This window comes from Anomaloglossus baeobatrachus, chromosome 4 (genome assembly GCF_048569485.1).
Source record: "Anomaloglossus baeobatrachus isolate aAnoBae1 chromosome 4, aAnoBae1.hap1, whole genome shotgun sequence".
Lineage (NCBI taxonomy): Eukaryota > Metazoa > Chordata > Amphibia > Anura > Aromobatidae > Anomaloglossus > Anomaloglossus baeobatrachus.
In genome coordinates, this window is record NC_134356.1 from 96,472,606 (window position 1) to 96,485,600 (window position 12,995).

Consider the following 12,995-nt stretch of genomic DNA (forward strand, 5'->3'; position numbering starts at 1 on the left):
GTGCTGTCCCTTATTACATAGCATCCTCTCTTGTTATATATAGCGCTGTCCCTTATTACATAGCATCCTCTCGTTATGTAGAGCACTGTCCCTTATTACATAGCATCCTCTCGTTATGTAGAGCACTGTCTCTTATTACATAGCATCCTCTCGTTATGTAGAGCACTGTCTCTTATTACATAGCATCCTCTCGTTATGTAGAGCACTGTCCCTTATTACATAGCATCCTCTCGTTATGTAGAGCACTGTCCCTTATTACATAGCATCCTCTCGTTATGTAGAGCACTGTCCTTTATTACATAGCATTCTCTCGTTATGTAGAGCACTGTCCCTTATTACATAGCATCCTCTCGTTATGTAGAGCACTGACCTTTATTACATAGCATCCTCTCGTTATGTAGAGCACTGTCCCTTATTACATAGCATCCTCTCGTTATGTAGAGCACTGTCTCTTATTACATAGCATCCTCTCGTTATGTAGAGCACTGTCCCTTATTACATAGCATCCTCTCGTTATGTAGAGCACTGTCTCTTATTACATAGCATCCTCTCGTTATGTAGAGCACTGTCTCTTATTACATAGCATCCTCTCGTTATGTAGAGCACTGTCTCTTATTACATAGCATCCTCTCGTTATGTAGAGCACTGTCCCTTATTACATAGCATCCTCTCGTTATGTAGAGCACTGTCCCTTATTACATAGCATCCTCTCGTTATGTAGAGCACTGTCTCTTATTACATAGCATCCTCTCGTTATGTAGAGCACTGTCTCTTATTACATAGCATCCTCTCGTTATGTAGAGCACTGTCCCTTATTACATACCATTCTCTCGTTATGTAGAGCACTGTCTCTTATTACATAGCATCCTCTCGTTATGTAGAGCACTGTCCTTTATTACACAGTTTCCTCTCTTGTTATGTAAAGCACTGTCCCTTATTACATAGCATCCTCTCGTTATGTAGAGCACTGTCCTTTATTACATAGCATTCTCTCGTTATGTAGAGCACTGTCCCTTATTACATAGCATCCTCTCGTTATGTAGAGCACTGACCTTTATTACATAGCATCCTCTCGTTATGTAGAGCACTGTCCCTTATTACATAGCATCCTCTCGTTATGTAGAGCACTGTCTCTTATTACATAGCATCCTCTCGTTATGTAGAGCACTGTCCCTTATTATATAGCATTCTCTCGTTATGTAGAGCACTGTCCCTTATTACATAGCATCCTCTCGTTATGTAGAGCACTGTCTCTTATTACATAGCATCCTCTCGTTATGTAGAGCACTGTCCCTTATTACATAGCATCCTCTCGTTATGTAGAGCACTGTCTCTTATTACATAGCATCCTCTCGTTATGTAGAGCACTGTCTCTTATTACATAGCATCCTCTCGTTATGTAGAGCACTGTCTCTTATTACATAGCATCCTCTCGTTATGTAGAGCACTGTCCCTTATTACATAGCATTCTCTCGTTATGTAGAGCACTGTCTCTTATTACATAGCATCCTCTCGTTATGTAGAGCACTGTCTCTTATTACATAGCATCCTCTCGTTATGTAGAGCACTGTCTCTTATTACATAGCATCCTCTCGTTATGTAGAGCACTGTCCCTTATTACATACCATTCTCTCGTTATGTAGAGCACTGTCTCTTATTACATAGCATCCTCTCGTTATGTAGAGCACTGTCCTTTATTACACAGTTTCCTCTCTTGTTATGTAAAGCACTGTCCCTTATTACATAGCATCCTCTCGTTATGTAGAGCACTGTCTCTTATTACATAGCATCCTCTCGTTATGTAGAGCACTGTCCCTTATTACATAGCATCCTCTCGTTATGTAGAGCACTGTCTCTTATTACATAGCATCCTCTCGTTATGTAGAGCACTGTCCCTTATTACATAGCATCCTCTCGTTATGTAGAGCACTGTCCCTTATTACATAGCATCCTCTCGTTATGTAGAGCACTGTCCTTTATTACACAGTTTCCTCTCTTGTTATGTAAAGCACTGTCCCTTATTACATAGCATCCTCTCGTTATGTAGAGCACTGTCCTTTATTACACAGTTTCCTCTCTTGTTATGTAAAGCACTGTCCCTTATTACACAGCTTCCCCTCTTGTAATGAAGAGCATTGTCCCTCATTACATAGCATCCTCTCTTGTTATATATAGTGCTGTCCCTTATTACATAGCATTCTCTCTTGTTATGTAGAGCACTGTCCCTCATTACATAACATGCCCTCTTGTTATGTAGAGCGCTTCCCTTATTACACAGCATCCTCTCGTTATATACAGTATAGTACCTTCCCTTGTTATATAGTATCCTCTATTGTTATGTACAGGCAGGGGCGGATTAAGGGTAACTATGGCCCCGGGCTGTTGAGTATCTGTGGGCCCCCCCCATCCCCACACACGGGTCATGTGACGGGTCCATCATCATACACCTGAAACAGATAATTTCTGAAAAATAGTTGGCTAAAATATAACCTAAAAAACATCCAGTAATTAATAAATATACCCTTCAGCTAAAACAACCAAAACCACTAAGGGTCCCATTACACGCAGCGACGCATCAGTGATCCGACCTGGCAGGGATCGCTGGAACATCGCTACATGGTCGCTGGTGAGCTGTCAATCAGGCACATCTCCAGTGATCAGAGATCAGCCACCAGAGACCCGTGTAACGACGGCTCCCTGCTGGCTACTGTAATGCCAGGCCTGGATTCAGTTACCTGCATTGCACTCCGGAGCTCTCACCTACAGCCTGGACTGATCTGAGTTTGCAGGACTGCACCACGAGCGTCGAGTGATTGATTCCCCGGCGATTGCGGTTCAGTTCATAACAGCTGCGTACATGCCGGGCTGCACTCCGGAGTTCAGGTGAGAAGCACCGGCGATCAGCCCGGGATGTCTGCAGCTGTCATGAACTGAACTGCAATCGCCGGGGAATCAATCACTCTGCGCTCGCGGTACAGTCTAGGCTTGAGTCTGGAGCTCAGGTGAGCGCTCCGGAGTGCAATGCAGGTACCTGAATCCAGGCCTGGCATTAGTGGAGGTTCCTCTGGTAGCCAGTCCGACGCTGCTCGGGCTCGTTGGTCTTCCGCCGTCAAACACGTCGATGCGTGCTGCACAGTGGGAGACCAAGGAGCAAAGAATGGTCCTGATCGTTTTGTCACGATCAGCGACCTCACATCAGGGGCCCGCTCGCTGCTGCTTTTCACACACAGCGATATCGCTAGCAAGGTCGCTGAGACGTCACAAAACCTGTGACATTTCAGCAATCTCGCTATGTGTGACGGGGGCTTAAGGCCTAGTATTGAACAGTCCAACTTTAATCTGTAAACAAGACTATTGCAAAAAAAAAAAATATGAAAAACTAAGCAAAAAGCCCCTGTGTGAACATAGTTTAACAAATACTGAAGTAAAATACTCATCACATTCTAAGCGTCTGCACAAGGCCTTACACATACTGAGGTGAAAAAAAACCCTCACCAATACTGAACATGGCACATGACCCTAGGCTTTGTTCACACAGGGGTTTTTGTTCTGCAGCAAAATCTGAGTAAAAGCTGCAGCTTGTTGTTAGCATGTATTAACATTAATCCAATAAAAAAAAAAAAAAACCCTGCAAAACCGCCCGATGTGAACACAGCTTAACAAATAGAGTTTTTGTTACCTTAATACTGAACGTGTGCACTAGGCCTTGGGCCACGTGCACATTGAGTATTTGGTGAGTTATTTACCTCATTATTTGTAAGGTCACATGCACATGTTCAGTATTTGGTGACTTTTTTTTACCTCCGTATTTTTTACAAATACTGAGGTAAAAAACCCCTCACCAAATACTCAATGTGCGCACACGGCCTTATTGTAGTAGTGAAAATCTATCTGGGGTATGGGATTGGTATGGACTGATGTCCCCGGCCTGCACACTGTGTGTACCCCTCCATTCTGCTTGTATCATGTGTTTATATCCACTACATACATTATGATACATGCAGAATATCCTGATGGAGGGGCACACACAGTACCTGGAGACAGACATTGAAATATCCAAGATGGAGGGAGGGCCAGTGGGGCACAGTGTTCTGGGGTGTGTCTCCCATGCAGTTTCAATCCTCCATTCCCAATCTATATCTATATATCTATCTATATATACACATACCCACAGTGTATGTATTGGAAATGGAGAATTTAAACTACAGTGGAACCTTGGTTTACGAGAACAATCCGTTCTGGGACTGTGCTTGTTAACCAAGTTACTCATTCAGCAAAGCAAGATTTCCCATAGGAAATCATTGCAATGCTGACAATTCGTTCCACAACTTGCTCCATCCTGGTCCCCTATTGTGCCATTCCACACACGCACAAACACACACAAACACGTACAAACTCACACAAGCACGCACATGTTATGCTCACCTTACCTTCCATTCCATCGCCGGCCTCCTGGGACTTGCTGTTCGCTAGTACGGGCTGTGTATCGGGTTACCATAACGACGAGGGAGAAACTTCCGCACCCAGAGCGCTGACGTCAAAGGCAGGAGCCGCTTGGCTCTGATTGGTCAGCGCGCTGCCTTTGAGTAGCAGCTGACAAGGGAAGTTCCTGCCTCGTCGCAATGCTTGCCAATACACATCCTGGAGCGGCGAACTACAAGACCCAGGAGGCCGGCGATGGAACGGAAGGTACACATATTATGCTCACCTTACCTTCCGTTCCATCGCCGGACTCATGGGTCTTTTAGTTTGCCGAGAGGATTCCTCTCTTGTCGCGATGTACTGGCGAACTACAAGACCCATGAGGCCGGCGATGGAACGGAAGGTAAGGTGAACATAATACTGTATGTGTGTGCATGCGTGTGTGTTTGTGTGTTTTGTGCGTGCTTGTGTGTGTTTGTGTGGACTGCAAGAGCGGGTCAGAGTGCGGTGGATGTATGGAACCGGAAGTGTGTGCGGTGAGTATTCGCTCGTACAGCAAAGCTTTCTCGTAAACCGGGTTACAAATTTACAGCAAGCTTTGCTTGTTAAGTGAAATTCTTGTTAACTGGGTTACTCGTTAAGCGAGGTACCACTGTACATAGATCAGATGCCCCAGAACACTTTGATAGAAGACACCCTCGCCCCCCCACCTTACAGAAAGTTACATTCCCCCTTTCACATAGTGTGCCGCCATTGCCCCCCCTTTCACATAGTGTGCCGCCATTGCCCCCCCCTTTTACATAGTGTACCGCCATTGCTTGCTGCTAGTGAACAGGCCGGCAGGCACCTCCACAGAACAGGTCACCACTCAATGGTCCGTCTTCACAGGGGCGGACACTGACAGTCTAGGGCTACTGTGCAAGAAATTGTGCCTGCCCCCTCCCCTCAGTTTATGGCGACAAAGCTACAAATACAGATATAGATACAATATATTACATAGTTCCCTCTCTTGTTATGTACATTAGCATACCTTACATATAATGAATTGTGGAGTGGAGAGGACTATATAATGAATTGTGGGTCAGGGAGGACACTGAAGACCACATAATGAATTGTGGGATGGGGAAGACACCGAGGACTATATAATGAATTGTGGGATGGGAGGACTTCCCCCACATATGTAACATCACCCCCTTCCCCACATATGAAACATTACCCACTTCCCCACATAAGTAACCATAATCCTTCCCCATTCAGCCCCAGCAGCATGGAGCCCCCCCACGTATAATATAATCCCCTTCCCTATACAGCCCCATGCATATAACATTACTCCCTTCACCACACAGCCCCCCAGCAAGCAGCATCACCCTCTTCTCCATGCAGCCCCCCTAGCTTGCAGCCCCAAGCAAGTAAATCTAACCCTAGCCTAGCCCTAAGCAGCCCTAAGACATACAAGATCACCCCTTTTCCCATCCAGCCCCATAACATATATATGTATATAAAAATATATAACTCACCTTTTCCCTGCACAATTCCCAATATGCAGCACTTTCACAGTACGATCCCCCATTATGCAGGCCCATACTGTACAATGCTTAAAGGGAAGGTATCGCGGTTTTTTATTTTTGTATTAAAAATAGTGATTATGAAATCAAGTATTTCTAATACAAAATGAAAATCGCAGCTTATTTAGTTTTTATGTAATTCTTATTTTACTGGAGGCACTGGGGGCTGCCATGCTGGAATTGCCTTGTGTGTAACGACAGTAACTCCTTCCTTTATGGCAGCCCCTGTGCATAGACTCTGATAGTCGGGCTCCGACCCCTTGCCATACGTTACAGTGGGCGTCTGCTGTGACGTGGACGCGCCCCCTGGGCTGTCCAGAACACAAGAGGGAGGAGTTCAGCGCCATTATTGTGGAGCTCACAGCGTGTGCTGTTTGCTCCACTTTACTCCTGTCAACCGCCGGGATGTGTGAGTACGGGCCGCCTCCCCTCCCCTCCTTACTGTCTCCGATGACATCCCATCCTTCCGTTCTCCCCAGCCCCTGCTCTGCCCCAGCTACTGCCACCGCCGTTACCGTCTCCAATGACACTCCCCTCCCTCCGTTCTCCCAAGTCCTCGCTCTGCCCGCTGCCGCAGCTCCCCCAGCTCTGCCCGCCGCTGCTGTGTGTGTGTGTGTGTGCGCGCGCGATTGTACAGGTATGTGCGATATCGTGAGTGTGTGTGAGTGTATGCGATCGGGTGTGTGAGTGTATGCGATCGGATGTGTGAAATGTCGGCCGGACGCAGGGGAGGATGGCATGCAGCACAGCTGCCTGGAGCGCCCACCGGAGGTCACAGGGAGGAATGATGTGAAAGGTGTGTGTGTGTGGCACAAGGTCCCCATCAGGGGTGATTGTGTGTGTGTGTGTGTGTGTGTGTGTGTGTGTGTGTGTGTGTGTGTGTGCACGCGCGCGCCACTGTATGTGTGTACCGGTGATACTGTCTGCAGGGTTGTGTATCTAATCCTATCCTGTGTGATACTGTCTGCAGGGTTGTGTATCTAATCCTATCCTGTGTGATACTGTCTGCAGGGTTGTGTATCTAATCCTATCCTGTGTGATACTGTCTGCTGAGCTGTGTATCTAATCCTATCCTGTGTGATACTGTCTGCTGAGCTGTGTATCTAATCCTATCCTGTGTGATACTGTCTGCTGAGCCGTGTATCTAATCCTATCCTGTGTGATACGGTCTGCTGAGCCGTGTATCTAATCTTCTCCTCTGTGATACTGTCTGCTGAGCCGTGTATCTAATCCTGTCCTGTGTGATACTGTCTGCTGAGCCGTGTATCTCATCCTCTCCTGTGTGATGCTGTCTGCTGAGCTGTGTATCTCATCCTCTCCTGTGTGATGCTGTCTGCTGAGCTGTGTATCTAATCCTATCCTGTGTGATACTGTCTGCTGAGCTGTGTATCTAATCCTATCCTGTGTGATACTGTCTGCTCAGCTGTGTATCTAATCCTCTCCTGTGTGATACTGTCTGCTGAGCCGTGTATCTAATCCTGTCCTGTGTGATACTGTCTGCTGAGCCGTGTATCTAATCCTATCCTGTGTGATACTGTCTGCTGAGCTGTGTATCTAATCCTATCCTCTGTGATACTGTCTGCTGAGCCGTGTATCTAATCCTGTCCTGGGTGATGCTGTCTGCTGAGCTGTGTATCTAATCCTATTCTCTGTGATACTGTCTGCTGAGCCGTGTATCTAATCCTATCCTCTGTGATACGGTCTGCTGAGCCGTGTATCTAATCCTATCCTCTGTGATACTGTCTGCTGAGCCGTGTATCTAATCCTGTCCTGTGTGATACTGTCTGCTGAGCCGTGTATCTAATCCTCTCCTGGGTGATACTGTCTGCTGAGCCGTGTATCTAATCCTGTCCTGTGTGATACTGTCTGCTGAGCCGTGTATCTAATCCTGTCCTGTGTGATACTGTCTACTGAGCCGTGTATCTAATCCTATCCTGTGTGATACTGTCTGCTGAGCTGTGTATCTAATCCTCTCCTGTGTGGTACTGTCTGCTGAGCCGTGTATCTAATCCTATCCTGTGTGATATTCCTGCTGAGCTGTGTATCTAATCCTGTCCTGTGTGGTACTGTCTGCTGAGCCGTGTATCTAATCCTATCCTGTGTGATATTCCTGCTGAGCTGTGTATCTAATCCTCTCCTGTGTGGTACTGTCTGCTGAGCCGTGTATCTAATCCTATCCTGTGTGATATTCCTGCTGAGCTGTGTATCTAATCCTCTCCTATGTGATACTCCTGCTGTCCTTGGTGACACTTTAGACATTTCTGGTCACCATGAAAATGGCTGTGCACTGTGTCCCTACATGTCATTCTCTGTTGTAAACACTCAGATTAGGAGGGGGGAGGCGACATCACACACAGGAGAGCAGACTCCGCCCACTTTACGGCAGGCTGTAATCTGAGCTTTTTATACAGTGGAAATTCAGTAGGATTTCAGAAGCTGCTCCCCCTAGTGTTTAACAGTGGAAAATATCAAACTTTTTAATTTTTTTTTATATTTTGCACAATTAAAAAAAAAAAAAAATAATATTTAAACAAAACATTTAACCCTTTCACGACCGGCCGATTTTTCGCTTTCCGTTTTTTTTTTTTCGCCATTCTTTTTCTGAGAGACGTAACTTTTTTATTTTTCAGTCAATATGGTCATGTGAGGGCTCATTTTTTGCGGAACGAGCTGTACTTTTAAATGAAACCATCAGTTTTACCATATTGTGTACTAGAAAATGGCAAAAAAATTCCAAATGCTGAAAAATTGCAAAAAAAGTGCGATAGCACTATAGTTTTTGAGATATTTTATTCACTGTGTTCACTATATGGTAAAACTGATGTGTGGGTGTGATGCCTCAGGTCAGTGCGAGTTCGTAGACATCAAACATGTATAGGTTTACTTTTATATAAGGGGTTAAAAAAAAATCGGAAGTTTGTCCGAAAAAAGTGGCGCACGTTTTACGCCATATTCCGTGACCCGTAGCGTTCTCATTTTTCGGTATCTTAGGCTCAATGACGGCTTATTTTTTGCGTCTCGAGCTGACGTTTTTACCGGTACCATTTTTGCGCAGATGCTACGTTTTGATCGCCTCTTATTGCATTTTGCGCAAAAGTTGTGGCGACAAAAAAACGTCGTTTTGGCGTTTGGAATTTTTTTGCCGCTACGCCGTTTACTGATCAGATTAATTGATTTTATATTTTGATAGATCGGGCGTTTCTGAACGCGGCGATACCAAATGTGTGTATATTTTTTATTTTTTTAACCCTTTAATTTTCAATGGGGCGAATGGGGGGTGATTTGAACTTTTAGGTTTTTTTGTTTTTTTTTAATTTTTTAAAACTTATTTTTTTACTTTTTTTTTTTATTTTACTAGTCCCCCTAGGGGGCTATTGCGATCAGCATTCCGATCGCTCTGCAGTATCTGCTGATCACAGCTGGAAGGCTGTAAACAGCAGATACGCTGCCTTTCTCTTTTGCTGTGCCCCGGGCACAGCGAAAGTGAAACAAATTCATGTGTAGTACAGGAGTCATCACATGACCCTGTACTACCATGACAACTATCGGGAGTCACGTGATCGCGTCACGTGACTTCCGGTTTCGGCGGTAAGTAAAACTTTACCGCGATTGCGCTTATAATGGCGCTGTCATGTATTGACAGCGCCATTATAAGGGGTTAATCGGCACGAGCAGATAACGATTCTGCTCGTGCCTAGCAGGCACACATCTCAGCTGTGAAAATCAGCTGAGATGTGCGCCGATCGCGGCATGCTGCCGCCGGAGGACCGCGGGCAGTAAGATTATGTCATTTAGGACGTAATTTTACGGCCCGCGGTCGTTAAGGGGTTAAACATTATTACTTTACATTTTTTTTCAGTTTTTTTTTTTTGACGATATCTTCCCTTTAATATGCAGGCTCATACTGTAGAGTCCTTAATATGCCGGCCCATAGTGTGTAATCCCCCATTATGCAGGCCCATACTGTACAATCCTTAATATGCCGGCCCATAGTGTGTAATCCCCCATTATGCAGGCTCATACTGTACAATCCCCCAATTTCTATTCTTGTAATATTGTATAATATGAAAGTAATAAAATATATGTTTTATTACTTACTTACTTCCTATGTAAATAGCATAGATCTCTAGCCCCATGGGCATTGCATAGCCGTGTGGGCGTCTACATGCTTTATTTGATTACTTTTATATTACACAATATAACAACACAGGGATGGGTAGGAAGGGGTTAATATCTCTCACAGGCGCCTGTATGTAGGTCAGAATGCTTTTTTGCACTGACAGGTTCCCTATAGTGATGTGTCGGTCGCGAACGATCCGACGCAAAGATCCGGCTCCCTGCAGTGACCGACAGGAGCCGGATCACCAGTGGGAGCCACTAAAATCGCTAAGGCTGCTTTCACACATCCGGTTTTTGCAGTGTGGCTCAAAAACCTATGCAACGGATGCGGCGAAAAAAACGGATCCGTTGCATACGTTTTTCCATGCGGCCCGTCTGTTTTTTGACGGATGCAGCTTGATACTGAGCATGCGCAGTTCAAAAAAACGCATCCGGCGTCCATAGGCTTGCATTGCAAATCGCGCCGCATCGCGCCGGTTCCGGTGCAATGTGTTTTTTTCGCCGTACAAAAAAACGTGCCAGGCAACGTTCCATCCGGCCACCGCATGGGCTAAATATGCCACATCCGGCAAAAAACGGACGCAACGCAAGGCCATGCGGCACAATACGGCGCAAATGCAAGTCTATGTGGAAAAACCGCAACCGGCGGCCCAAAAAAACGGTTGGGTTTTTTCGGCAAAGAGCCGTATTGTGCCGCTCAGCAAAAACCGGATGTGTGAAAGCAGCCTAAATGGCTCTTTTCGCCACTGAAACCCTGCCCACTCCGCGATCTTAATGGTCCCTTGTAAGTGGGCGGGGTTTAGCCGCGGGTGGGCGGGGTTACTATAATCTTGAATATGTGTTCACCTGGGGTGAACACATATTTAATAAGGAGCCGAGAACGATCCGAATGAGCCGCCTCTTTTTGGTGAGCGGAGCCATGGGAACCGGACCACCAAAAAGAGCCGGACTGCCCAGCACTAGATCCCTTTAATATGCAGGCCCATGTTGGAATATCCAGTGATACAGTGTGACCCCCCCAAAAAAACAAACCCCTCCTCACATGACTCACCCTTATTTCTGTGTATGACACCTCTCGCTCCATGGTGCAGCTCCGCTCCTTTCAGTTCTTCCAGAAACCTCAGCCTGTTCAGCAGCCACCGCACACACGGAAGTGCTGGAGGAAGCCCCGCCCCTTCCGGTGACATCACCACCTCACAGGAGAAAATACATTCTAGCCACAGGGTGATTACTGCGGCTACGTGTGCGGCGCCTTCCCTGTTCTTACCTGTGTTCATCACGTGACCTCCCAAACACCCCCAGTGACATGACACCTCAGGCGCCGGGCGCACAGGCTGTGGCGATGCCTCCCGCTACACTGAGGGCTGATATTCTGCTCATACCGCAGTACAAGGCACAGCAGCGCTAGTGATAATAATGAGGGTTAGATAATGCTGGAGCCCACAGCCCAGTCACGACATGTCGCCAGTGACAGGCCGATGTGCCGGGCTCATACTCCGCAGGACTATTCATTCCCGCACAGTGACAGCTCCCGGGTATCTCACCGTCCCCCTGGGAAGGGCGGGACACCCATCGCCATCTCTGATTGGTAGGTAGTGGTTAAGGGGAGGAGTCGAGGTTATAAATACTAGCAGCCGCGCCGCGTCCATACCGCTATAGAGGCTGCTGTGTGACGTCCTTACATCCGGGTATCTGCCAACACGACCCTTCCTAGTGCATCATGGCCGCCGGTAAGACGTCGCGGAGGCTCCGGAGCTCCTGGCTGCTGCTTGTCCTCGCGCTCCTGATCAGCGAAGATGCCGTCACAGCGGAACCCACAGTGACCGGCAGTAAGTGGGAAATTGTACGCTACACATTGGGAGACTGACAGGGGAGGGATGACTGGACTACATTTCCCATGATGCCTCGGGGGGTGCGCCTGAGATTTGTCTGAAGTTCTGAGCGTCACTTGTGTGATGTGTGGACACCTGAGGACATTGTCAGGCGGGTCTCCTGTGTGCTCAGCGTGCGGAGGATCCCTGTAATCGCATGATATTCCCCCATGTCGTGATATTGTGTGACACCCCAGACAGACCAGCATTAATATCCCCCTGCCTCAGTCCTGACCAGCAAGTATTGTCCCATAGAGGTTAGAATGGGCACTAAATACAACCAGTAAGCCAAGTGGGCTCCTGCTAGGTAGGTGGCCCTCTGGCAGTGGGGGAGGGGGGAGTGCCCTGCTAGGTAGGTGGCCCTCTGGCAGTGGGGGGGGGCCCTGCTAGGTAGGTGGCCCTCTGGCAGTGGTGGGGGGGCCCTGCTAGGTAGGTGGCCCTCTGGCAGTGGTGGGGGGCCCTGCTAGGTAGGTGGCCCCTCTGGCAGTGGGGGGGGGGGCCCTGGTAGGTGGGTGGCCCTCTGGCAGTGGGGGGGGGGGGCCCTGCTAGGTAGGTGGCCCTCTGGCAGTGGGGGGGGCCCTGCTAGGTAGTTGGCCCTCTGGCAGTGGGGGGGGCCCTGGTAGGTAGGTGGCCCTCTGGCAGTGGGGGGGGGGGGGCCCTGGTAGGTAGGTAGCCCTCTGGCAGTGGGGGGGGGGGCCCTGGTAGGTAGGTGGCCCTCTGGCAGTGGGGGGGGGGGGCCCTGGTAGGTGGGGGGGGCCCTGGTAGGTGGGGGGGCCCTGGTAGGTGGGGGGGCCTCTGGCAGTGGGGGGGGGGGGGGGGCTGGTAGGTGGGTGGCCCTCTGGCAGTGGGGGGGGGAAGGCCCTGGTAGGTGGGGGGGGCATGGTAGGTAGGTAGCCCTCTGGCAGTGGGGGGGGGGGGCCCTGGTAGGTAGGTGGCCCTCTGGCAGTGGGGGGGGGGGGGCCCTGGTAGGTAGGTGGCCCTCTGGCAGTGGTGGGGGGCCCTGCTAGGTAGGTGGCCC

General features: G+C 48.3%; 2 protein-coding genes across 3 annotated transcripts in view; one reads left to right on the forward strand and one right to left on the reverse strand.

Moving 5' to 3' along the window:
- The window catches only part of LOC142303254 (uncharacterized), a 30,086-nt gene extending 18,416 nt beyond the window's left edge, over positions 1-11,670 (reverse strand). Inside the window, exons 1-2 of one of the 2 annotated variants that reach the window (XM_075344487.1) lie at positions 11,374-11,670; positions 11,158-11,299 (exon numbers count right to left, since the gene is read on the reverse strand). In XM_075344487.1, the coding sequence (XP_075200602.1) occupies positions 11,158-11,190 (33 nt within the window). In that variant the 5' untranslated portion in view covers positions 11,191-11,299; positions 11,374-11,670. The remainder of the gene's footprint in view (positions 1-11,157; positions 11,300-11,373) is intronic. The other variant, XM_075344488.1, reaches the window with a different exon arrangement.
- An 83-nt stretch (positions 11,671-11,753) lies between these two features.
- C4H5orf15 (chromosome 4 C5orf15 homolog) overlaps positions 11,754-12,995 on the forward strand; it is a 27,554-nt gene continuing 26,312 nt past the window's right edge. Inside the window, exon 1 of the mRNA XM_075344489.1 lies at positions 11,754-11,935. Within this exon, the coding sequence (XP_075200604.1) occupies positions 11,827-11,935 (109 nt within the window). The 5' untranslated portion in view covers positions 11,754-11,826. The remainder of the gene's footprint in view (positions 11,936-12,995) is intronic.